General features: G+C 34.8%; 4 protein-coding genes across 5 annotated transcripts; all 4 read right to left on the bottom strand.

The window, feature by feature from the left end:
* Nucleotides 1–282: 282 nt before the first annotated feature.
* On the bottom strand, nt 283–3,950 carry LOC139866337 (B-type cell cycle switch protein ccs52B). Its single transcript, XM_071854554.1, has 7 exons — nt 3,193–3,950; nt 2,328–2,450; nt 2,142–2,246; nt 1,871–2,050; nt 960–1,319; nt 652–783; nt 283–559 (listed from the first exon to the last, which is right to left on the bottom strand). Exons 1-7 carry the CDS (start codon nt 3,745–3,747, stop codon nt 506–508), a joined length of 1,509 nt encoding a protein of 502 aa, XP_071710655.1. The 5' UTR covers nt 3,748–3,950; the 3' UTR covers nt 283–505.
* A 421-nt stretch (nt 3,951–4,371) lies between these two features.
* On the bottom strand, nt 4,372–5,271 carry LOC139869207 (uncharacterized mitochondrial protein AtMg00810-like). Its single transcript, XM_071857527.1, has one exon. It carries the CDS (start codon nt 5,269–5,271, stop codon nt 4,372–4,374), a length of 900 nt encoding a protein of 299 aa, XP_071713628.1.
* Nucleotides 5,272–7,338: 2,067 nt separating this feature from the next.
* LOC139866235 (actin-related protein 5-like) lies at nt 7,339–11,566 on the bottom strand. 2 transcript variants are annotated; one of them, XM_071854417.1, is made up of 12 exons: nt 11,437–11,566; nt 11,225–11,295; nt 10,988–11,112; nt 10,599–10,643; nt 10,387–10,489; nt 10,181–10,290; nt 9,982–10,091; nt 9,613–9,703; nt 9,091–9,522; nt 8,879–9,006; nt 8,260–8,602; nt 7,339–7,849 (listed from the first exon to the last, which is right to left on the bottom strand). In XM_071854417.1, exons 1-12 carry the CDS (start codon nt 11,535–11,537, stop codon nt 7,343–7,345), a joined length of 2,166 nt encoding a protein of 721 aa, XP_071710518.1. In that variant the 5' UTR covers nt 11,538–11,566; the 3' UTR covers nt 7,339–7,342. The 2 variants fall into 2 exon arrangements, with proteins under 2 accessions (XP_071710518.1, XP_071710517.1); XM_071854416.1 differs by lacking the exons at nt 10,599–10,643; nt 10,988–11,112; nt 11,225–11,295; nt 11,437–11,566 and having other exon boundaries at nt 9,997–10,091; nt 10,387–10,488.
* Nucleotides 11,567–16,087: 4,521 nt separating this feature from the next.
* On the bottom strand, nt 16,088–20,445 carry LOC139866217 (actin-related protein 5-like). The gene is made up of 12 exons (XM_071854368.1): nt 20,316–20,445; nt 20,104–20,174; nt 19,867–19,991; nt 19,478–19,522; nt 19,267–19,369; nt 19,061–19,170; nt 18,862–18,971; nt 18,494–18,584; nt 17,972–18,403; nt 17,760–17,887; nt 17,141–17,483; nt 16,088–16,729 (listed from the first exon to the last, which is right to left on the bottom strand). The coding sequence occupies exons 1-12, from the start codon at nt 20,414–20,416 to the stop codon at nt 16,223–16,225; spliced, it is 2,166 nt and encodes a 721-aa protein (XP_071710469.1). The 5' UTR covers nt 20,417–20,445; the 3' UTR covers nt 16,088–16,222.
* Nucleotides 20,446–26,465: the final 6,020 nt, after the last annotated feature.

Raw genomic sequence — 26,465 nt, 5'->3', positions numbered from 1 at the left:
TTTTTATAATAACAATCTTAATTGAAATATTGTTTATCTAACTGTCTTAACGCACATTAGAAAAATCCAATACTTCATTATATCTACTAATAATTTTAGCATATGCACAAATTCTTTACGAGTACTATTTAGAGGCAGAAGAATTTGTAATTCGTAAAATTTATAGTTATATCAACTGGGATACATTAGGGGTTTGGTGATCATTAAACCAGAGAGGAAATAAGATGATATTTGGTGATTATAAATCTGACAATGTATGCGAAACATCACTTTTATTTAGCACCAATCAAAGAAATTTGTCTACAAGTGCTGAAACCATAAAAGGTCAACAACATCAAATTGAAAACCAATTAGAACATCAACTAAAAAAGGGTTAAAAATCTCTGTCCGTACTATACAAGAATTTGAGCCCAGATAGAATGTATTTGTTATATGCATGCATCATGTATGATCTTATATAAAATTTACAATCAATATCTTCTTTTTATATAAACAACAATCATGATCATCTTATATGAGTTCTTCCTAGTGACATCAGCCCGGAGTCCCTTACAGCAGCCTGAAAAACAGAACATCCAAACCAGTTAAACCAAAAAATCTTCACATAAACATAAATGCAACAAACAATAAACAACTGAAAATTTAACGTACCGGAGATTTCACAGATGGGAACACATTCCAAAATCTCAAGGTTTCATCTCCTGCCCCTGTCACTATCGTCTGACCATCCGGTGACATTGCAAGATACAACACTCTCATACTATGTCCCGTTAATGTCGCAACCTATTTTTTGAAGAAAAAAAAAACAAAACATTTAATGAATTACTTACGATACCTGGCAAACAGGTTGGGTTGGGTCAAGGTTCAAATGGGTTGGAGTCGAAACGGGTCAACTTTAAAAATGGTCAAACCGTTCGGTTCGAGTCCCGGGTCGGGTTGGGTGCGAATGGTATATTTACCTTAGCCAATGTTGGATATTTCCACACCATGATCTGATTCTGTGAGTACCCATGAGTGCTAACCAACTCGTTTACGTTCTTGCTCCATGCTAAATTGCACACTTGACTTCCAGTGTCAACATGGTTCAGTTGGTTCCCGTTAGCCGTGTTCCAAAACCGAATGCAACGGTCAGCGGTGCCACCACCTGAGACCAGAAGGTTGCTCTGATGAGGTGACCATGCGATGGCCTTAACTGCAGCTGTGTGCTCGGTTAGTTTATGAATGGGCTGTGCAGAGTGCTGGTTCCAAACTAATAACTGATTATCGTTGCCACCAGATGCAAGCTCTCTATCATCATGAGACCATTTAAGCCCACATACCTAAAAATTAACAAACATGTACAAGACAGTTTGTTAATTACGATATTTTTGTACAAGACAGTTATAAACGAACGCCACTTGAAGTTTTTAAATATTTCTTGATCAAGTTTCATGTTTAACTCTTATTTATGGCCACAAGCTGGCTTAATTGCCATATCAATTCAATCACTTTATTCATAAAACTCACATTTTTCTTATCAAGAATTTATTATCATGAATGTAAACTGAAAAAATGGCATCAGCCAACAACAAAGCTTGATGATTTTATCTAGCCTATTATGACTTTAAAATAAATAAATAAAACATGAACCAACAATAACTGAAGCTTCTTAGAGGATTCTTGATAATAATATGTTTACACCTGATTTTTGGCAGATGAATTAGCAACCACATCCATATAAAAGATGAAGTAGAATCACAAAGTTTGCGTTTTTTTAATTATGGGCCGACAGGCCGTCATATATCAACATACCATAAGATAAAAAAGAATTGTATGAACAAACAGAACTTTTATTGCTTTGAAATATTTCCAATCAAGATTTATGTTTTACCTCTGATTTATGACCAACAAGCTTGTTAATATAGTCACTAGAAACGCGAAGATCGTGTTGAAGTATGTTACGATCCCTGCTTCCTGACGACAATATGCGTGAGCTCCACGCCAACACACCTGTTCTTGTTTGGTGTCCACCCATTGTTCGAACCTTTTTGCACTGAGTCCCATCCCAAACCTAGCGAAATATGCAGCTTAATTATTCATTCTTATTTCATAAAAAGATAACATAAAATATCATGTATTTAGGGGTTAAAAAAAAATGGTACCTGAACTTTACCAAGACTGGTACCAACAGATATATAAGACCCTTCTCGAGTCCACTGAACCGAGCATACTCCATCATTAGGTCCCAAATCACACAGTTTAGTCACCTAAAAAAATACAAAATATAATGTCAAATTTGTGAAAGTTAAAGACTTTTAATTAGAAACGGAATTAACACAAAAACTCACTTTGCTGGTTGTCGCGGTCCATAAATAAACACAGCTGCCAAGTCCCACGGCAAGCACATTTTGTGATGACCAATCCACAAGGTTCAAGTAAAAGTCGTCTTGAAGCGATGGTGCATCCAAAACCTAATCATAAAAAAATAAGATACATGAGCATGAGTTCCATAAGCCATAAGCGTCACCATTTTTCCATTATTAAATGATTAATGTTCTGTTAGATGGCCTAATGGTTGGAGTCGTAATATCTTGTAAAGAGGTCTCGGATCAAACCTCAGTGTCGGCCTCATCGGGATTGGCGTAGAAAAGGGTCAAAATGGTCATGGGATAACCCGATTAGGCCACATGTATCTAAGTAACCATATTCGCCCCATGGTTAGTGCCTTAATGGACCACAACACACTTATTTATAAAAAAAACTATATTACAGTGACAGATGCATCACTTCTAACAGAACATTTAATCTCTAAGCCTTTAATAGCGTCCGCCTAGATTTGAAAGCATAAGTTTTAACATTGTTCCTTATGGTTCGATATACAGGAAAACATAATCCTAAAAGTTATTCATGAGTCTCAAGAATAATCATTCTACAATTTTCTTATGAAACACATAACTTAAGTTACCATGAAACAGGAACAATCTACACTACAAAATACCGCAAGTGTACACAGAAAGCTCATCATGAAAACAGATCTTTGTAATTCAATAACAAATGTATAGTAAACATCACTAGGAGGAAGACTACAAACAATGATTGAACTAGTTGAAAAACACAAACTTTAACAATTATATGAACAGATAAATAATACTAAAACACATAAAAGTCAACAATATATAGCTTTAATAAAAATTTGTATATGTATGTTCATACCTTATGTGGTGTTTTTGGAACCTTTCTTGGGGGCTTAGGTGGAGTTACAGACTCAGCACTCAACCCACTATCCTGCCCCAAAATGGAACTCGAATAAGGCGAATTCTGACCCGAACTATCCGTCATAAACCGCAACATATTCCTACTCGGACTCCCCAAAGGCGACCCATAACCCGATCCTTTAGTCCCACCTGCAGGAGAAGAAAACCCAAAATCAGATCCAAATAATTCACATCTTAATAACCTTGTATACGCCTCACTGCTCCCTCCACCGCCTTCTTTCGCCGGAGACGGTTTATCGATTAACCCAAATGTGTGCAATCTTGAAGACGATCGGCACGGAATGAACCGATCGCTGCAAACTCCAGCTGATTTTGAAGACGGAGATGAAGATAAGTTGGAGATTGTTCTAGGCGACATTGTTCGTGGAGATGGTGATGATAAGGTTCTGATCAACGGTGACGGAGAACCGGCACCAGTGTTTAGACGGAGTGAAGTTTCCGACATCCCAGCTGGGAGATTGATACCACTTTTTCTTCTTTGATTTGAGTCCATTTTGAAAATTGATTTGTGGGGTTTGTGAAATGAATTATGGAAACAAATCTTGAATAAAAAGCCCTGTGATTGATGGTGTTTTTAGAAGGAATGAAAATTAGGGCTTTTTTTGAGTTTGGGTGAGAAAAAAATGTAACGGTCTGATTAGGGTTTATATATGGGAAGTGGATGTAGGAAAGTGCAACGGTAAACTGTGTAAGAAAAGCTGGTTAGAGGCTTTTGGGAGCCTGTGAATCTAATGTAGCCGTTGCGATATACGAATACGTGTTTTGGTTAGTCACGTGTGTATCACGTGAGAAGAAGAAACGAATTGCGTGTTAAATGCAAAATAGGAAATTTGTGAACATAATGATTCGTTCTCATTTTTTTTTTTTTTTTGCAACAAAAAAAAAAAAAAAAAAACTAAACCGACTATTACGAGTAATCGAGTATGAAAGAAGGTAATTGAAGAATAATTCTGTGTTCCCATTCAGCTATCAAAACGTATGTATATATACAAGTACAGCACCTTTGGCTCCAAGTCAACTAACAAACTATCCTACAAATAAGGAATGCCAAATCTCTAAATAACAATACAATATTGACTATATCAAATCCTATTATACACTGAATTATATCGGTATGCTAATACTCCCCCGCACTCGAAACGGGAGGTGGACGTACATTGAGAGTGGCTTTGAACTCGTTAAACAGAACAAAAGGTAGACCCTTAGTAAAAATATCCGCAACCTGATAACCTGAAGAAACATGTAAAACACGGACCTGACCGCGAGCAACTTGTTCCCGAACAAAATGAATATCAAGTTCCACATGCTTTGTACGTTGATGCTGAATAGGATTGCTAGATAAGTAGATAGCACTAACATTATCACAGTAGACAAGTGTAGCTTTGTGTACTGGATGATGTAACTCGAGAAGCAAATTGCGTAACCAACATGACTTGGAGACAACATTTGCAACGCCACGATATTCAGCTTCGGCACTAGATCGAGATATTGTAGGTTGTCGTTTAGAAGACCAAGAAATCAGGTTATCTCCCAAATAAATACAATAGCCAGAGGTGGACCGTCGCGTGTCGGGACACCCAGCCCAATCAGCATCGGTGTAGGAAACCAGATTTGTAGAAGACGATTTGTAAAGATGTAAACCTTGATCAAGACTACCTTTTATATATCGTAAGATTCGCCGCAAGGCTCCCATATGCCCTTCATGAGGGGCGTGCATATGAAGACATATTTGTTGTACGGCATAGGAGATATCGGGGCGTGTGAAAGTGAGGTATTGTAATGCCCCGGCCATGCTTCGGAAGAAAGTAGGATCAGAATATATGGCACCAGCTTTGGCACCTAACTTGGAATTGGTGTCTACGGGTGTCCGGGCCGGTTTACAGTTGAGCATATCGGCGCGTTCAAGAATCTCCTTTGCATAATTAGCTTGGCTAAGAAACAAACCATTAGGCGTGTGAGTTACGGAAATACCAAGAAAGGAACTGAGTGTACCAAGATTTGTCATAGAAAATTCCATGTCTAAGGATCGCATGATGGAATCTCGTAGTGTGATAGAGGAAGCAGTCAGAATTATATCATCAATATATAGTAATATATAAGCAACATCTCGACCCTGTTTGTATATGAACAACGAATGATCACACTTACTATGCGAAAAACCAAGGGTAGCGACGTAGTGAGCGAACCGTTGGTACCAAGCGCGGGGTGCCTGTTTTAAACCGTATAAAGACTTCTTTAGATGACACACATGAGTGGGATGAGAGGCGTCCCTAAAACCGGCAGGTTGGTGCATATAAACCGTTTCAGTAAGTGTCCCGTGTAAAAAAGCATTTTTAACATCCAATTGGTTGATCGGCCACGAGTGTTGAAGAGCTAGACTTAAAACCGTGCGTATCGTAGCTGGTTTCACGACGGGACTGAAAGTTTCCGTGCAATCTATCCCAACGGTTGGCCGTGCGTATCGTAGCCGTTTCGAGAGTAATTGGAGTCCCGGTTGGCCGAAGTGGGTGGTTGTTCCTTCGATTCGGTGGCGGCGAGCATGGCGGTGTTAGAATTTTGCGAATTGGACATCGCAGCCTGTCGGTTTTTCATTGATTCTTCAAGAATCAATTTTGATCTTGCTTCATAAAAGGTAGGTAACTTCTCCATCTGATTGATGTGTGTTGCAACGGTACTGTAATTTTCATTCAAACCGGCCACCAATTGAAGGACTAAATTCGCAGGTTCGATGGTGGTGCCAACATCAGCAAGTTGGTCAGAAAGTGATTTGAGTTCTTCACAGTAAGCGGATATGTTGGAGAAGTTGTCGAGTTTGCAATTGGTGAATTGATTCATGAGAGCTAAGGCACGTGAGTGTTGATTGTCGTGGAAGATGCTTTTGAGTCGATCCCACGCTTTCTTCGCGGTAAGATCTTTTTCTAGAATCATTTTGAGTAAGCCATTGGAGATTGTTGCGTAGATCCATTGGAGTACAATTGCATCTTGTCTGTCCCATGTTTCTTGAGTAATTTCGGTTGCTTTAGAAGAGGTGGAAGCAGGGATTGTCTCTGAGGTAAGATGAACAAGTAGGTCGTGTGCTTTGCAATGGGTGCGAAAGAGTTCACTCCAAGCATTATAATGACTGGTTTCTAGTTCTAACTTGATAGGGACAGATAGAAGAATATGATTGATTGGTTGAATTTTGGAGAGATCAGAAGACATGGTGATTGTGGTGATGAAGAGGAGGAACGATTTTGAGAGAAAAAAAAAGAAGATGGGATCTTTTAGTCTGATACCATGAAAGAAGGTAATTGAAGAATAATTCTGTGTTCCCATTCAGCTATCAAAACGTATGTATATATACAAGTACAGCACCTTTGGCTCCAAGTCAACTAACAAACTATCCTACAAATAAGGAATGCCAAATCTCTAAATAACAATACAATATTGACTATATCAAATCCTATTATACACTGAATTATATCGGTATGCTAATAGAGTATGATACAACGTCAGATCATTACTGTTTTTAGCGGATTAAGTTTTCAATGTTTAGTTACCCTATAATGACGATTGCCTTTTAACTCAAGAAGAGTTAGGAACAACGAATCTCTTTATGATATACAAATATGTTTTTGCGAGTTTGTTATTAAGAGTGACGGAGAAAGCACACTGTGAGCCGACAATGATAGACGAAAGCTAGAGAGTGAATGTTTAACTAGAGTACCTTCGTAACCGTTTCTCACCCCGAATGCTACATTAAAAGATTGCATGTTTTCTTTCTGGTGCAAGGATATCCAAAATTTCTAAAACTGGCAGTTAAAATGCTAGTTAATAGATAAAAGTTCATATATATAATTGAACAAATATTAGTATGCGGCATCATGTTATATGAAATGTAAGAATACGAATTATGAAAGAATTATAGTGCATCAGCCATACACATGATACAGACTCATGATAAAAGAAATATGACCCGAACAATTACAAGAAAATGTCAAATACTCTTAGAATAACGTACATACATAATACGAGTATAATTCCAGAGTGAATATTAACAATCAAGTCTCATACTGATTACTGATCACCTAAAATTTTAGTAAGTCCACCTAATATGTGTACTTAAATTGATATCCACGAAGCCAATTTTCACCTTTCTCATAATAATCTGTTCTGTTAAAAACCTGTTGAGGAAAATGCTTAGTAGATGCAAAAGAAGCAGCCCCGCGCCACGCATCAAGGACACAATCTGATGCTCTAAGGATCTTAATAGGGGTCCCACATGGCCTTATCATACGAATACCAGCCTCCAAACGTTCACTCATCCCAGGATAAAGACAGCTCCCGCCAGTTATAAGAACTGAATTGGTCAAATTCTTGCTCTCTTCCAAACTTTGACTTTTGGCTCGCAACCTTCGTAATGATATACCCGCCATCTCATCTAATCCCGCCTGTTCGATACCAACTAAGTTTGGGTGAAAAAGAATTTCGGGACACCTGAATCTTTCAACGCCAATTAGTATCTGAAAATCTTCCTTTGTTAATGGACGTAAGCGTGGTGGTTCAGTGCCAGACGGGCCCGCTTCTGATTTCGGAATAAATGTTGGGTCTATTTCCTGTTAATAAAGGGAATTCAAGTCAGTTCCATAACTAAGGGTACAATGGTCATTTCATAGCACTATAGTTAACGTTTATTATAGTGGCCTAGGTCGAGTTCAGTTGAAAGTTCATAAGCCCAGATATGCATATTCCACACTACACAAATTACAAAATATAGCTGAAACATAAAAACATAGTAAAAAGTTTTTGATATACCTAAAGAATGTTCACAAATGGGGCATTTCGGAAAGAATAAGATATACAAATTGTTAATTTTTTTAAGCTAGTGGTGGCAATTTTGACCCATTTACTAGAACAGTGTAATTAAGGAATAGATGAGAGTATGGGACATATGGTCACCGGGGTCAAACAGACTGAAAGATTACTCTTGAAAAATGCAACTTTTGTAAAGAGAATGAAAACAAACCCGGAGTTTGATAGCGACGCGTGCCAGCTCAGCCTCATCCTCATTGGGTCCCTCATCCTCATCATCATTATCTTTGCTCATCTTTTTATATAACTGCCAATCTTCATCTTTGATTCCAAAAGTATCCTCACCCTTCCCTCTATCAAAAGCTGCAGTTGTCAATAAACGCATTCTCTCTTTCTGTGCAGCATTCAGTCTCTCCCCGCGTCCAACACCACCCGTTCCATTGTTGTTTTCACTTCCATTGTTACCATTTGTCTTTAGTCGTTTTCGCTGGTCAACTTTCTCACACAGATCTCGGTATTTGACCCGTAACTGCTCCATATAAAGCTCCGGGTTTTCTCTACACAAGTAGAAAATTACTTGAATTAAAAAGTTGGTAACTTCATTCATGTCTTCTTATGTGTAAAAAATGAAGGCTAGACTAGGTGGAAATTTTGACCCATTTACATATAATTGTGTATGCAATAAAAATATCAAAGCATTATATTTTTGCAGGTCAACCCAATCCAATCCAGCCAGTTCAGACCCATGCTAAAAGAGTACTCGCTTAAGCCCATGACCCAACCCGCCCATCTTGGAACCTCTAAAGAAAGCCATAAGAAACCAAACAGCATACAGGCGCCTCTGTTCATCTTCCTTGTTACGTCTTTCCCGTTCTAACTCTTCTTCCAAACGCTTCTGTTTTGCTTTCTGCCTTCCTTCTGATGTCATTTTCAGAAATACTTGCCTTTTCTTTTCCTTTACCTATTAGTCAACCATTATAGAATAAAACTAGTGACTGACTGTTGAAGGTGCTAACAGGTTAAAAACTGCAAAAATATAGAATACCTGTTCAGGTGTAAGCATGTTATCAGGAACATCAGTAAGTGTATATTTTTCTGTATTAGGAATATCAGGTTTCTCCTCAATTTCATCTTGCTCGCCCTTAGCTTTTCTTAGCGATTGTGTTACTTTGACAATAGCAGATTCGATTTCTTGCTTAGAGACATAACCAGTTTCAGCCAAGAAAGATGGAATATCGTTTCCGTTTACATTTTTAAGTTGGTGTATAAGAAATTCTAAACCCTTTAATTCATTTTCCAATTCATTTATTTTTGAAGTTTTTTTAGCCTCGGCCATTTCTCGTAACCGTTGACCCTGTCGTTCTTTTAAAGCGGCTTTTCTTGCAATCTCTTCTTCTGAAGGTGGTTCTTCAACTGGTGCTGGTGTCCATGGAAGTTGCCAACATCTTGTTTTCTCTTCCGCTTCTTTTGTCCCTTTCTGTTATATATAGCTTATGTTTGAAATATATAAACACAAAAAATATTCATAAAATTACAGGATACAGAGTTAGAGAGATTAGTATAATGCCTGAAATAATCTAACTTCAGAAGCATAATCTGGGGCAATATAGCAATGTTCCATCTTTAAATCTTCTACCTTCTCCCATGTAAGCCTCAACCTGTTTTGAGGAAATTGAAAAATGTCAATGATACCCCCTTCAAAGTTCCAAACTTTATTAGAAAAAAGATGTTCTTGCATATGCTGGGGGTACTTTAGATTGAAAAATGAAAAAATGTCAAAGATACCCTTCAAAGTTCCAATCTTTATTACAAAAAAAAAGGGAAAAAAGATGTTCTCACATATGCTGGGGGTACATTATATTGAAAGAATGAAAAAATGTCAAAATTACCCTTCAGAGTTCAAAAATTTATTACAAAAAAAAAAAAATGTTCTCACATATGATGGGGATACTTTAGAGACAGAAGTTGCTTTAGGTAATCGGTGACATGGTAACCACCCACATTGGTACGACAGCATACTTCATAAACTGGCTCTCCATTAATAAACTGAATGCACACAGTAAAATAGTATTGTTAAATAGTCTGCAAATGACAAACAAAATGACATACAGAAATCATAAAGATGAATTGCATACTGGGATCACATGGCTTGTGGTAAACCCTGAGCAAATTGCAAGACCGTCTCTATCACAAATTCCAAGTTTTTGATTGTACGTATAGCTAAAAGCTGCAGCAACTCCGAACGCTGCGACAGCATGTCAGTTATAACATGGTATATAAGTATGAAAAAATAGAAGTGTCATAAGTGATGGCTAAAAAAAAGAATTTGGCGTAATCATACCTATAGAAGGAACCCCATATGTCTCAAACAACAGTTCAGCCATTTTACTACGCGAGTGTACTGGGTTGCATGGACATTCGGTAATGAGGATAGGATGATTAATCTGTCCTGCCATGAATGGCGAAATAAAAGATACAAAATTAGTCAAAAAAAAAAAAAAACGCACGGGAATTTATGACAAAAAAAAAATAAAAATTGGTAGGAAAATGTACCGGAGATTCGTCTGCCCCCAATCTATCGAATGCAAAGTCAAGAATCTACAAAGCAATGGAGTGAATTGGAAATCGTTCACTAAACGGTAAGCTCAAGTAAATACGTACATGGAGAGAAAACACAAAAACGTAGAATTTGAAGATTAAAGATGAAAGCATAGTTTGAAGACACATTTAGTATAAGCGAGGGATCAAAACTATCATGAAATTTACAATATATACAGAGGGCATTATCAACATATCCTACTTGCTGTTTTTAGACGCATGCGTATGGAGAGGGAAAACACTATTTGAAAACGAATATACTAATATGTGGCACATAACAAATTTCAAAGTGCAACTGTTAATACAAATAATTATAACTAAAGTTGAAACTGAATCAAGCTTACATATTCCATAATCTCAAACTGGAAAACAACATCATTATCAAACGCTGAACGTGGTCCTGAACGCGTGCAATCAAAGTACCTCAACAGCGCAGGATCATGGTCACCAACGATCGTTATCGTTTCACCTACATTATCAAACCTAAAAATCAGCTACTACTTAAATGTCAAGTCCTACTGCAAAATAGATGGTTCTTTATTAATTATTAATTATTTAATTAATTATATAAGTTAAAATACCAGTAATTTTATGACGCGGTCTCTGAACGATATTTCGGAAAATAATTCTAGGTTCACTCTCTCCTGCCCATCTATAACAAATAACCAGACACGAATCATTAATTATCAAAATTCATATCAACAGTACACATGATAATTTAAGTAATTGATGATACAAAGTAAAATTGAGCTTTAAATAAATAAAAATGTGAATAAACACAATTGAATTTTACCCAATTCTGAAATATGAGGCGCCATTGTCGATTACGATTGGGCAACTTGAAGGGATGAGATTGTAATCTGTTTGTCTTTGAATTTTAGAAATAAACGGCATTCTATAATTATTGTATTTCACTTTAGACAGATGATAAAACTGGGGGAGAAAGTGTGCCCTAATTTTTCCTACTGAAACTTTCGACTAAGAGCATCAGTTCATCTCTCACTGAAGATGCTGACAGTAAACCGGGCGGTTTACAACACAATGTGGAGCCTAACCGGGTTTCGTAAGTAGGCTAGTGGGCCACGTAATATTGAGTCCAACGGGCCTGAATGTCATGGGTCTTAGTTTAGAGTTCGTACTTCCTAGGCCCCAACATACTGAACTTAATTGAACATATTAATATATTAATATTAATATTAATTAATATTAATATTAATATTAATAATAGTCATATTAATATTTAATATTTAGTATTTAATATTCAAATTCAATTTGATAGCTAACAAGCATGGTGGTTCGCGCTTCGCAGCGAGAGTTTCAGCGCGCTGCCGCTATTGTTTTTGTAGAAAGTTGGAAAAAAATAGGACCAAAAAAAGTAATAGGGAGTAAATCGTAAATTAAAAAAGTGTGAGGACTAAAAGCAAACAAAAAAGTAGGAGAGAATAAATCGTAAATAAAAACTACGCGAACATTAAAAGCGGACAAAAAAGTAAGAGGGGGTAAATCGTAAATAACGGAGGGGTGTAAATGAAAAACGGGCGAGCACTAAAAGCGGACAATTGAGAGTGGGGGGACTAAATTGAAAATTTTTAATTTGAAATTGAAGGTTGAGGAAGAGTAAACCAGAGCCTATGCACCTAACCCGAGCCGGACACGTAGCACCCGAGCCTATACTCGGATCCGAACCTATTTTTTCAGAATTGATTATATATACAATTTGAAGAGACCCGAATAATAAATAATAATCTCAATCAATAGTTGAAGTTCATAGTTATAAATTTATCTAAATATCAATATTTAAGTTTTTAATAAAGAGTTAATTATATCAGTGGTCTCTATTTATCCAAAATCATACCGGTAATCATTTTTTAAAAAACAAATATACTGGTAGCCCCTATGATTTTTAAATGTACAATGGTGGTCCTAAACTTAACGCCGATTAATTTGTTTCGTTAAATAATTACATGTGTTGGTACATGTTAAGATTGAACTCGATGTATTCCTCTACTTATTTAAGATTGAACTCATTGTATACTTTGTTATGTCATTCTCAAATGTATTTTCTAAATTAAGATTGAACATGATCACTTTTTTTAGTTCGATATCATTTATTAATATTGAGCTTGTATAAATTTAAACAATTTTGGCATAAAGTTTGGCATTAACTAGCGTTGCATGATTATAAAACTTAATTTATCTATATAAAAATGGAAACTAGATAATGGTCACTAAAATTTGTTGAAGTCGAAGTTGAAGTCGAATTTGAGAAAGATAACTTTCAAAGGGTGTGGTCAAACCCGGTATTGTCAAACAAGAATGAGATAACAATGCAGCTAATATTTCCCCATAATAAATATTGTTTGGCTACTATTGTATGACGACCCTCACAATCTCGCTTCTATTTGTACAATACATTTTATGTTTTACGTGATATATATCTATACGTATATAATATAAAATGCTATATTATGTGTATATGTTTTATAATTAATAAAATAAATAATATAAAATATATATATATATATATATATATATATATATATATATATATATATATATATATATATATATATATATATATATATATATATATATATATATATATATATATATAGTGGTAGGATCAAGAGGGAAGTAATCAATCGGGGGGAAGCGGGGGGAAGCAAAAACTGTTTTTTTTTTTTTTGTTTTTTGAAAAAAATTTGTTCATGAACATTATAGATGGGATGAAAATATGAACATTTAGTAGAGACACTTTGTGATAAATGCTTTTATTTTGGCGGAAAAACGCTCGAAGAAGTAATATATAACAATTATCGTGTTTTTCGAGCGTATGTTGAGGTTTTAGCTATTGGGGTTTAGATATTTGGGTTTAGATATTAGGGTTTATAGGGTTTAGATATTAGGGTTTAGAAATTTAGGGTTCAGGGTTTAGATTTAGGGTTTAGATTTAGGATTTAGATTGAGTTTTTAACACGAACGGTTTAGGGTTTAGGGTTTAGGGTTTGGTGTTTTGGGTTTATGGAATAAACCCAAAACACCAAACCCTAAACCCTAAACTCTAAATCGGGCTAAATTTTACTTCACAAAACATGGGGGGGAAAAACGTTAACATTCTTCACGAACAATATTATCTTGAATGTTATTTTTGTCGATCGTTTTCCCGCCTAAATAATAACATTCATCACGAAGTGTCTCTTCTAAATGTTCATATTTTCGTGTGATCTTGATGCCGAAAAAAAAAGTTCCAAAAAAACGAAAAAAAAAAAAAATTTCTTCCCCACGCTTCCCCCCGATTGGTTACTTCCCCATTGATCCTGCGCCTATATATATATATATATATATATATATATATATATATATATATATATATATATATATATATATATATATATATATATATATATCGGCCCATAAATTAAAAGAAATGGGATGGCAAAAGACTAGTACAACTCCTAACTATAATCTACTTCAAACTCTTCCATGTTAATCCCTTTTTCTCCAAGTTAATCTTGATCTTCAAGTTTATCATCTAACAATCCTAGTATGTTAATGATTCCGAAATACAAGTATAAATAGAACCCCCTAGGCTCATTCTCTTCAATCACAAATCAACCAAACATCTCCTTCTCCTCTCTTGCTTGATTCACGAACCAACACCACCACCTCACCCCACATTCGGCTCAAATAACCGAACACCACCACCCTTCTTTTGCTGCAATCGATTTGCAGCCTTCACCACCCACGAAACCACCCTTGTTGCTGCTGCAAAATCCCACGAAACAACCCCAACTTGCTGCTGCTGTTGCGTGATCCAAACCCACCAAAATCGACCCAATTTTCCACCTTTGTGGTTCGACGTGCTGCTGCTGTTTTGCTGCTCGTGTTCCACCATCAAACACCACATAATCTTGATCTTAGTAACCCTAAGGTATCCCTAGATCCTTACTTACTCATACTTTCGTTTACATGCGAGTTTTATATAAAAAATTATATATATATATATATATATATATATATATATATATATATATATATATATATATATATATATATCTATGTGTGTGTGTGTGTGTGTGTGTGTGTGTTTACGTTTGCATGTATGAAATGTCCCGTTCATATTGATTATAAACGTTCCATATTAATTGATTTCGTCGCGAGGTTTTGACCTCTATATGAGACGTTTTTCAAAGACTGCATTCATTTTTAAAACAACCATAACCTTTATTTTATCGATAAAGGTTTAAAAAAAACATTACGTAGATTATCAAATAATGATAATCTAAAATACCGTTTACACACGACCATTACATAATGGTTTACAATAAAAATATATTACATCGAAATAAGTTTCTTGAATGCAGTTTTTACACAATATCATACAATCATGGACTCCAAATCTTGTCCTTATTTTAGAATGCAACAGCGGAAGCTCTTAATAATCACCTGAGAATAAACATGCTTAAAACGTCAACAAAAAATGTTGGTGAGTTATAGGTTTAACCTATATATTATCAAATTAATATAATAGACCACAAGATTTCATTTATTCAATAATCTTACACTCGCAAGTGTATAAAAATCATTCTATGATGAACACCTGGTAACCGACATTAACATAATGCATATAGAATATTCCCCGCATACTCGCAAGTATGTCATAAATTGGCAATCGCAATCACCATATAAATCGAAGTATTAAAGCATTCCAAATTTCAGAATGGGGTTTGTTAGGCCCATAGATCTATCTTTAAGATTCGCGTCAATTAGGGGTCATTTCCCTCATTCTTAGGCTACCAGACTTGAAGGGGCAATATTCGGTTTAATAATCCAACCATAGAATGTAGTTTCGCATACTTGTGTCTATTTTGTAAAACATTTATAAAGGTGCATGTATTCTCATTCCAAAAATATTAGATTTTAAAAGTGTGACTATAACTCACTTTCACATATTTTTCCTTCGTTGGAAATAAGACTTGGCCACTGGTCGATTCACGAACCTATAACAAATATGTACATATATATCAAAGTATGATTTAAATATATTCACAACATTTTTTATTACGTTTTTATGATTTAAGTTTGTTAAGTTAGCAGTCCTCGTTAGTAACCTACAACTAGTTGTCCACAGTTAGATGTACTGAAATAAATCAATATATATTATTTCAAATCAATCCACGACCCAGTGTATACAAGTCTTAGGCTAGATCACAACTCAAAATATATATATTATTTTTGAATCAACCTCAACCCTGTATAGCTAACTCAAACATTACTGCATATAGAGTGTCTATGGTTGTTCCGAAATATATATATAGATGGGTCGATAGTATGCGGCATCATGTTATATGAAATGTAAGAATACGAATTATGAAAGAATTATAGTGCATCAGCCATACACATGAACATGATACAGACTCATGATAAAAGAAATATGACCCGAACAATTACAAGAAAATGTCAAATACTCTTAGAATAACGTACATACATGATACAGAGTATAATTCCAGAGTGAATATTAACAATCAACTCTCATACTGATTACTGATCACCTAAAATTTTAGTAACTGTAAGTCCACCTAATATGTGTACTTAAATTGATATCCACGAAGCCAATTTTCACCTTTCTCATAATAATCTGTTCTGTTAAAAACCTGTTGCGGAAAATGCTTAGTAGATGCAAAAGAAGCAGCCCCGCGCCACGCATCAAGGACGCAATCTGATGCTCTAAGGATCTTAATAGGGGTCCCACATGGCCTTATCATACGAATACCAGCCTCCAAACGTTCACTCATCCCAGGATAAAGACAGCTCCCGCCAGTTATAAGAACTGAATTGGTCAAATTCTTGCTCTCTTCCAAACTTTGACTTTTGGCTCGCAACCTTCGTAATGATATACCCGCCATCTCATCTAATCCCGCCTGTTCGATACCAACTAAGTTTGGGTGAAAAAGAATTTCGGGACACCTGAATCTTTCAACGCCAATTAGTATCTGAAAATCTTCATTTGTTAATGGACGTAAGCGTGGTGGTTCAGTGCCAGACGGGCCCGCTTCTGATTTCGGAATAAATGTTGGGTCTATTTCCTGTTAATAAAGGGAATTCAAGTCAGTTCCATAACTAAGGGTACAATGGTCATTTCATAGCACTATAGTTAACGTTTATTATAGTGGCCTAGGTCGAGTTCAGTTGAAAGTTCATAAGCCCAGATATGCATATTCCACACTATACAAATTATAAAATATAGCTGAAACATAAAAACATAGTAAAAAGTTTTTGATATACCTAAAGAATGTTCACAAATGGGGCATTTCGGAAAGAATAAGATATACAAATTGTTAAATTTTTTTAAGCTAGTGGTGGCAATTTTGACCCATTTACTAGAACAGTGTAAATAAGGAATAGATGAGAGTATGGGACATATGGTCACCGGGGTCAAACAGACTGAAAGATTACTCTTGAAAAATGCAACTTTTGTAAAGAGAATGAAAACAAACCCGGAGTTTGATAGCGACACGTGCCAGCTCAGCCTCATCCTCATTGGGTCCCTCATCCTCATCATCATTATCTTTGCTCATCTTTTTATATAACTGCCAATCTTCATCTTTGATTCCAAAAGTATCCTCACCCTTCCCTCTATCAAAAGCTGCAGTTGTCAATAAACGCATTCTCTCTTTCTGTGCAGCATTCAGTCTCTCCCCGCGTCCAACACCACCCGTTCCATTGTTGTTTTCACTTCCATTGTTACCATTTGTCTTTAGTCGTTTTCGCTGGTCAACTTTCTCACACAGATCTCGGTATTTGACCCGTAACTGCTCCATATAAAGCTCCGGGTTTTCTCTACACAAGTAGAAAATTACTTGAATTAAAAAGTTGGTAACTTCATTCATGTCTTCTTATGTGTAAAAAATGAAGGCTAGACTAGGTGGAAATTTTGACCCATTTACATATAATTGTGTATGCAATAAAAATATCAAAGCATTATATTTTTGCAGGTCAACCCAATCCAATCCAGCCAGTTCAGACCCATGCTAAAAGAGTACTCGCTTAAGCCCATGACCCAACCCGCCCATCTTGGAACCTCTAAAGAAAGCCATAAGAAACCAAACAGCATACAGGCGCCTCTGTTCATCTTCCTTGTTACGTCTTTCCCGTTCTAACTCTTCTTCCAAACGCTTCTGTTTTGCTTTCTGCCTTCCTTCTGATGTCATTTTCAGAAATACTTGCCTTTTCTTTTCCTTTACCTATTAGTCAACCATTATAGAATAAAACTAGTGACTGACTGTTGAAGGTGCTAACAGGTTAAAAACTGCAAAAATATAGAATACCTGTTCAGGTGCAAGCATGTTATCAGGAACATCAGTAAGTGTATATTTTTCTGTATTAGGAATATCAGGTTTCTCCTCAATTTCATCTTGCTCGCCCTTAGCTTTTCTTAGCGATTGTGTTACTTTGACAATAGCAGATTCGATTTCTTGCTTAGAGACATAACCAGTTTCAGCCAAGAAAGATGGAATATCGTTTCCGTTTACATTTTTAAGTTGGTGTATAAGAAATTCTAAACCCTTTAATTCATTTTCCAATTCATTTATTTTTGAAGTTTTTTTAGCCTCGGCCATTTCTCGTAACCGTTGACCCTGTCGTTCTTTTAAAGCGGCTTTTCTTGCAATCTCTTCTTCTGAAGGTGGTTCTTCAACTGGTGCTGGTGTCCATGGAAGTTGCCAACATCTTGTTTTCTCTTCCGCTTCTTTTGTCCCTTTCTGTTATATATAGCTTATGTTTGAAATATATAAACACAAAAAATATTCATAAAATTACAGGATACAGAGTTAGAGAGATTAGTATAATGCCTGAAATAATCTAACTTCAGAAGCATAATCTGGGGCAATATAGCAATGTTCCATCTTTAAATCTTCTACCTTCTCCCATGTAAGCCTCAACCTGTTTTGAGGAAATTGAAAAATGTCAATGATACCCCCTTCAAAGTTCCAAACTTTATTAGAAAAAAGATGTTCTTGCATATGCTGGGGGTACTTTAGATTGAAAAATGAAAAAATGTCAAAGATACCCTTCAAAGTTCCAATCTTTATTACAAAAAAAAAGGGAAAAAAGATGTTCTCACATATGCTGGGGGTACATTATATTGAAAGAATGAAAAAATGTCAAAATTACCCTTCAGAGTTCAAAAATTTATTACAAAAAAAAAAAATGTTCTCACATATGATGGGGATACTTTAGAGACAGAAGTTGCTTTAGGTAATCGGTGACATGGTAACCACCCACATTGGTACGACAGCATACTTCATAAACTGGCTCTCCATTAATAAACTGAATGCACACAGTAAAATAGTATTGTTAAATAGTCTGCAAATGACAAACAAAATGACATACAGAAATCATAAAGATGAATTGCATACTGGGATCACATGGCTTGTGGTAAACCCTGAGCAAATTGCAAGACCGTCTCTATCACAAATTCCAAGTTTTTGATTGTACGTATAGCTAAAAGCTGCAGCAACTCCGAACGCTGCGACAGCATGTCAGTTATAACATGGTATATAAGTATGAAAAAATAGAAGTGTCATAAGTGATGGCTAAAAAACAGAATTTGGCGTAATCATACCTATAGAAGGAACCCCATATGTCTCAAACAACAGTTCAGCCATTTTACTACGCGAGTGTACTGGGTTGCATGGACATTCGGTAATGAGGATAGGATGATTAATCTGTCCTGCCATGAATGGCGAAATAAAAGATACAAAATTAGTCAAAAAAAAAAAAAACGCACGGGAATTTATGACAAAAAAAAAATAAAAATTGGTAGGAAAATGTACCGGAGATTCGTCTGCCCCCAATCTATCGAATGCAAAGTCAAGAATCTACAAAGCAATGGAGTGAATTGGAAATCGTTCACTAAACGGTAAGCTCAAGTAAATACGTACATGGAGAGAAAACACAAAAACATAGAATTTGAAGATTAAAGATGAAAGCATAGTTTGAAGACACATTTAGTATAAGCGAGGGATCAAAACTATCATGAAATTTACAATATATACAGAGGGCATTATCAACATATCCTACTTGCTGTTTTTAGACGCATGCGTATGGAGAGGGAAAACACTATTTGAAAACGAATATACTAATATGTGGCACATAACAAATTTCAAAGTGCAACTGTTAATACAAATAATTATAACTAAAGTTGAAACTGAATCAAGCTTACATATTCCATAATCTCAAACTGGAAAACAACATCATTATCAAACGCTGAACGTGGTCCTGAACGCGTGCAATCAAAGTACCTCAACAGCGCAGGATCATGGTCACCAACGATCGTTATCGTTTCACCTACATTATCAAACCTAAAAATCAGCTACTACTTAAATGTCAAGTCCTACTGCAAAATAGATGGTTCTTTATTAATTATTAATTATTTAATTAATTATATAAGTTAAAATACCAGTAATTTTATGACGCGGTCTCTGAACGATATTTCGGAAAATAATTCTAGGTTCACTCTCTCCTGCCCATCTATAACAAATAACCAGACACGAATCATTAATTATCAAAATTCATATCAACAGTACACATGATAATTTAAGTAATTGATGATACAAAGTAAAATTGAGCTTTAAATAAATAAAAATGTGAATAAACACAATTGAATTTTACCCAATTCTGAAATATGAGGCGCCATTGTCGATTACGATTGGGCAACTTGAAGGGATGAGATTGTAATCTGTTTGTCTTTGAATTTTAGAAATAAACGGCATTCTATAATTATTGTATTTCACTTTAGACAGATGATAAAACTGGGGGAGAAAGTGTGCCCTAATTTTTCCTACTGAAACTTTCGACTAAGAGCATCAGTTCATCTCTCACTGAAGATGCTGACAGTAAACCGGGCGGTTTACAACACAATGTGGAGCCTAACCGGGTTTCGTAAGTAGGCTAGTGGGCCACGTAATATTGAGTCCAACGGGCCTGAATGTCATGGGTCTTAGTTTAGAGTTCGTACTTCCTAGGCCCCAACATACTGAACTTAATTGAACATATTAATATATTAATATTAATATTAATTAATATTAATATTAATATTAATAATAGTCATATTAATATTTAATATTTAGTATTTAATATTCAAATTCAATTTGATAGCTAACAAGCATGGTGGTTCGCGCTTCGCAGCGAGAGTTTCAGCGCGCTGCCGCTATTGTTTTTGTAGAAAGTTGGAAAAAAATAGGACCAAAAAAAGTAATAGGGAGTAAATCGTAAATTAAAAAAGTGTGAGGACTAAAAGCAAACAAAAAAGTAGGAGAGAATAAATCGTAAATAAAAACTACGCGAACATTAAAAGCGGACAAAAAAGTAAGAGGGGGTAAATCGTAAATAACGGAGGGGTGTAAATGAAAAACGGGCGAGCACTAAAAGCGGACAATTGAGAGTGGGGGGACTAAATTGAAAATTTTTAATTTGAAATTGAAGGTTGAGGAAGAGTAAACCAGAGCCCATGCACCTAACCCGAGCCGGACACGCAGCACCCGAGCCTATACTCGGATCCGAACCTATTTTTTCAGAAATGATTATATATACAATTTGAAGAGACCCGAATAATAAATAATAATCTCAATCAGTAGTTGAAGTTCATAGTTATAAATTTATCTAAATATCAATATTTAAGTTTTTAATAAAGAGTTAATTATATCAGTGGTCTCTATTTATCCAAAATCATACCGGTAATCATTTTTTAAAAAACAAATATACTGGTAGCCCCTATGATTTTTAAATGTACAATGGTAGTCCTAATCTTAACGCCGATTAATTTGTTTCGTTAAATAATTACATGTGTTGGTACATGTTAAGATTGAACTCGATGTATTCCTCTACCTATTTAAGATTGAACTCATTGTATACTTTGTTATGTCATTCTCAAATGTATTTTCTAAATTAAGATTGAACATGATCACTTTTTTTAGTTCGATATCATTCATTAATATTGAGCTTGTATACATTTAAACAATTTTGGCATAAAGTTTGGCATTAACTAGCGTTGCATGATTATAAAACTTAATTTATCTATATAAAAATGGAAACTAGATAATGGTCACTAAAATTTGTTGAAGTCGAATTTGAGAAAGATAACTTTCAAAGGGTGTGGTCAAACCCGGTATTGTCAAACAAGAATGAGATAACAATGCAGCTAATATTTCCCCATAATAAATATTGTTTGGCTACTATTGTATGACTACCCTCACAATCTCGCTTCTATTTGTACAATACATTTTATGTTTTACGTGATATATATATATATCTATACGTATATAATATAAAATGCTATATTATGTGTATATGTTTTATAATTAATAAAATAAATAATATATATATATATATATATATATATATATATATATATATATATATATATATATATATATATATATATATATATATATATATATATATATATATAGTGGTAGGATCAAGAGGGAAGTAACCAATCGGGGGGAAACGGGGGGAAGCAAAAACTTTTTTTTTCGTTTTTTGAAAAAAATTTGTTCACGAACATTATAGATGGGATGAAAATATGAACATTTAGTAGAGACACTTTGTGATAAATGCTTTTATTTTGGCGGAAAAACGCTCGAAGAAGTAATATATAACAATTATCGTGTTTTTCGAGCGTATGTTGAGGTTTTAGCTATTGGGGTTTAGATATTTGGGTTTAGATATTAGGGTTTATAGGGTTTAGATATTAGGGTTTAGAAATTTAGGGTTTAGGGTTTAGATTTAGGGTTTAGATTTAGGATTTAGATTGAATTTTTAACATGAACGGCTTAGGGTTTAGGGTTTAGGGTTTAGGGTTTGGTGTTTTGGGTTTATGGAATAAACCCAAAACCCTAAACCCTAAACCCTAAACTCTAAATCGGGCTAAATTTTACTTCACAAAACATGGGAAAAAAAACGTTAACATTCTTCACGAACAATATTATCTTGAATGTTATTTTTGTCGATCGTTTTCCCGCCTAAATAATAACATTCATCACGAAGTGTCTCTTCTAAATGTTCATATTTTCGTGTGATCTTGATGCCGGAAAAAAAAATTCCAAAAAAACGAAAAAAAAAAATTTTTTTGCTTCCCCACGCTTCCCCCCGATTGGTTACTTCCCCATTGATCATGCGCCTATATATATATATATATATATATATATATATATATATATATATATATATATATATATATATCGGCCCATAAATTAAAAGAAATGGGATGGCAAAAGACTAGTACAACTCCTAACTATAATCTACTTCAAACTCTTCCATGTTAATCGCTTTTTCTCCAAGTTAATCTTGATCTTCAAGTTTATCATCTAACAATCCTAGTATGTTAATGATTCCGAAATACAAGTATAAATAGAACCCCCTAGGCTCATTCTCTTCAATCACAAATCAACCAAACATCTCCTTCTCCTCTCTTGCTTGATTCACGAACCAACACCACCACCTCACCCCACATTCGGCTCAAATAACCGAACACCACCACCCTTCTTTTGCTGCCATCGATTTGCAGCCTTCACCACCCACGAAACCACCCTTGTTGCTGCTGCAAAATCCCACGAAACAACCCCAACTTGCTGCTGCTGTTGCGTGATCCAAACCCACCAAAATCGACCCAATTTTCCACCTTTGTGGTTCGACGTGCTGCTGCTGTTTTGCTGCTCATGTTCCACCATCAAACACCACATAATCTTGATCTAGTAACCCTAAGGTATCCTTAGATCCTTACTTACTCATACTTTCGTTTACATGCGAGTTTTATATAAAAATTATATATATATATATATATATATATATATATATATATATATATATATATATATATATATATATATATATATATATATATATATATATATATGTGTGTGTGTGTGTGTGTGTGTGTGTGTTTACGTGTGCATGTATGAAATGTCCCGTTCATATAGATTATAAACATTACATATTAATTGATTTCGTCGCGAGATTTTGACCTCTATATGAGACGTTTTTCAAAGACTGCATTCATTTTTAAAACAACCATAACCTTTATTTTATCGATAAAGGTTTAAAAAAAAACATTACGTAGATTATCAAATAATGATAATCTAAAATACCGTTTACAAACGACCATTACATAATGGTTTACAATAAAGATATATTACATCGAAATAAGTTTCTTGAATGCAGTTTTTACACAATATCATACAATCATGGACTCCAAATCTTGTCCTTATTTTAGAATGCAACAGCGGAAGCTCTTAATAATCACCTGAGAATAAACATGCTTAAAACGTCAACAAAAAATGTTGGTGAGTTATAGGTTTAACCTATATATTATCAAATTAATATAATAGACCACAAGATTTCATTTATTCAATAATCTTATACTCGCAAGTGTATAAAAATCATTCTATGATGAACACCTGGTAACCGACATTAACATAATGCATATAGAATATTTCCCGCATACTCGCAAGTATGTCATAAATTGGCAATCGCAATCACCATATAAATCGAAGTATTAAAGCATTCCAAATTTCAGAATGGGGTTTGTTAGGCCCATAGATCTATCTTTAGGATTCGCGTCAATTAGGGGTCATTTCCCTCATTCTTAGGCTACCAGACTTGAAGGGGAAATATTCGGTTTAATAATCCAACCATAGAATGTAGTTTCGCATACTTGTGTCTATTTTGTAAAACATTTATAAAGCTGCATGTATTCTCATCTCAAAAATATTAGATTTTAAAAGTGTGACTATAACTCACTTTCACATATTTTTCCTTCGTTGGAAATAAGACTTGGCCACTGGTCGATTCACGAACCTATAACAAATATGTACATATATATCAAAGTATGATTTAAATATATTCACAACATTTTTTATTACGTTTTTATGATTTAAGTTTGTTAAGTTAGCAGTCCTCGTTAGTAACCTACAACTAGTTGTCCACAGTTAGATGTACTGAAATAAATCAATATATATTATCTCAAATCAATCCACGACCCAGTGTATACAAGTCTCAGGCTAGATCACAACTCAAAGTATATATATTATTTTTGAATCAACCTCAACCCTGTATAGCTAACTCAAACATTACTGCATATAGAGTGTCTATGGTTGTTCCGAAATATATATATAGATGGGTCGATATGATATGTCAAAACATTGTATACATGTCTATGGTATCCCAAGATTAAATAATATGTATAATACAATATAAATTAATTAGGATATGTTTAGTCTAGATTTGTTACAAATTTTTCGTAGTTAAAGCTAGCAAATTTATCCAATTTTGTTTTACCCGTCATTTCTTCGTTTCAAATCCGTTTTGAGTGATTCAAGTTGCTATGGTTTCATAATGAACTGAAATTTATGAAACTAAACAGAAAAAATATAAGTTTATAGTTGGAAATACAGATTACAAGTCATTTTTTAACGAGGTAGTCATTTCCGTCGAAAGAGCGACATCTTGATGACCATTTTGAAAAACATACTTCCACTTTGAGTTTAACCATGATTTTTGGATATAGTTTCATGTTCATAAGAAAAATAATTTTTCCAGAAGAACAACTTTTAAATCAAAGTTTATCGTAGTCTTTAATTATCAAACCCAAAACAGCCCGCGGTGTTACTACAACGGCGTATGTCCAGTTTTACGGTGTTTTTCGTGTTTTCAGGTTTTAAATCATTAAGTTAGCATATCATATAGATATAGAACATGTGTTTAGTTGATTTTAAAAGTCAAGTTAGAAGGATTAACTTTATTTGCGAACAAGTTTAGAATTAACTAAACTATGTTTTAGTGATTACATGTTCAAATCTTCGAATAAGATAGTTTTATATATATGAATCGAATGATGTTATGAACATCATTACTACCTCAAGTTTAGTAGGTAAACCAACTAGAAGTGACAAAAATTTACCTAGCTTCAAAGGATTCTTGGATGGCTTGAAAGTTATTGAAGTAGAATCATGACACGAAAACAAGTTCAAGTAAGATTATCACTCGAAATAGATTGTTATAGTTATAGAAATTGAACCAAAGTTTGAATATGAGTATTACCTTGAATTAGAACGATATCTTACTGTAAATAAGAAAGATTTCTTGAGATTGGATGATCACTTGAAATGGATTAGAAAGCTTGGAAGTAGACTTGTAAACTTGAGAGTATTCTTGATTTTATGAAACTAGAACTTATAGAATTTATGAAGAACACTTAGAACTTGAAGATTTTTTGATTAAGTATTGATCTTTTTGATACTATTAACTTTTTATATTATTATTAAAGATTTTCTCTCTCCGTACAAACTTAACGTTCACAAGAATCATATCACATCCAAATTTTTGCCTGTATATAACAATCCAATAGTAGAGAATTAATAGTCACCACCATCACCATCTTACTCGTAATATCCTAAGGATCCTAACCGAACTAGCCTTGCCGGTGTCGGAGCTACCACGCGCCGCCAGGAGCAACCGCCGGAGGTGGGTTTATTCCGACGAACTAACGGCGTGTGGAATATCACCGCCAACCTATCTTGCCAGGGACTGTTTTTTCGCAGAGGAATCAACTTCGTTTCTGTTCTACGGCTCCACTCGGTCCCGTCGGTCACCGCCGCTTACTACCGGAAATCAATTTTTCCGGCCGGTTACCTCTTTCCCTTTTTTGTGCTATCTGCTTTTCATGTTATGCTGTTGTTTCCGTTTACATATTAGATTGCTTTTTCTTCTATATCCTTATTATATCTACTATTATATCTATACGTATTTCTATATTTATACGGA

This window comes from Rutidosis leptorrhynchoides, chromosome 9 (genome assembly GCF_046630445.1).
Source record: "Rutidosis leptorrhynchoides isolate AG116_Rl617_1_P2 chromosome 9, CSIRO_AGI_Rlap_v1, whole genome shotgun sequence".
NCBI lineage: Eukaryota > Viridiplantae > Streptophyta > Magnoliopsida > Asterales > Asteraceae > Rutidosis > Rutidosis leptorrhynchoides.
The sequence above is the reverse complement of the archived record's forward strand: the minus strand, read 5'-3'. Positions and strand labels throughout refer to the sequence as shown.

What these genes read in the sequence shown, in the direction of transcription:
- LOC139866217 (XM_071854368.1), bottom strand. Translation starts at nt 20,416, where the DNA reads ATGCCGTTTATTTCTAAAATTCAAAGACAAACAGATTACAATCTCATC. An exon ending in CTAAAGTATCCCCATCATAT is followed by an intron (nt 18,585 to 18,861) that starts GTGAGAACATTT and finishes TCCTCAAAACAG; the next exon opens with GTTGAGGCTTACATGGGAGA. An exon ending in ACATGCTTGCACCTGAACAG is followed by an intron (nt 17,888 to 17,971) that starts GTATTCTATATT and finishes GTTGACTAATAG; the next exon opens with GTAAAGGAAAAGAAAAGGCA.
- LOC139866337 (XM_071854554.1), bottom strand. Translation starts at nt 3,747, where the DNA reads ATGGACTCAAATCAAAGAAGAAAAAGTGGTATCAATCTCCCAGCTGGG. An exon ending in GGACCGCGACAACCAGCAAA is followed by an intron (nt 2,247 to 2,327) that starts GTGAGTTTTTGT and finishes GTATTTTTTTAG; the next exon opens with GTGACTAAACTGTGTGATTT. An exon ending in AATATCCAACATTGGCTAAG is followed by an intron (nt 784 to 959) that starts GTAAATATACCA and finishes TTCAAAAAATAG; the next exon opens with GTTGCGACATTAACGGGACA.
- LOC139869207 (XM_071857527.1), bottom strand. Translation starts at nt 5,271, where the DNA reads ATGGAATTTTCTATGACAAATCTTGGTACACTCAGTTCCTTTCTTGGT.
- LOC139866235 (XM_071854417.1), bottom strand. Translation starts at nt 11,537, where the DNA reads ATGCCGTTTATTTCTAAAATTCAAAGACAAACAGATTACAATCTCATC. An exon ending in TGGGGGCAGACGAATCTCCG is followed by an intron (nt 10,490 to 10,598) that starts GTACATTTTCCT and finishes ATGGCAGGACAG; the next exon opens with ATTAATCATCCTATCCTCAT. An exon ending in GAAGATGAACAGAGGCGCCT is followed by an intron (nt 8,603 to 8,878) that starts GTATGCTGTTTG and finishes CTACTTGTGTAG; the next exon opens with AGAAAACCCGGAGCTTTATA.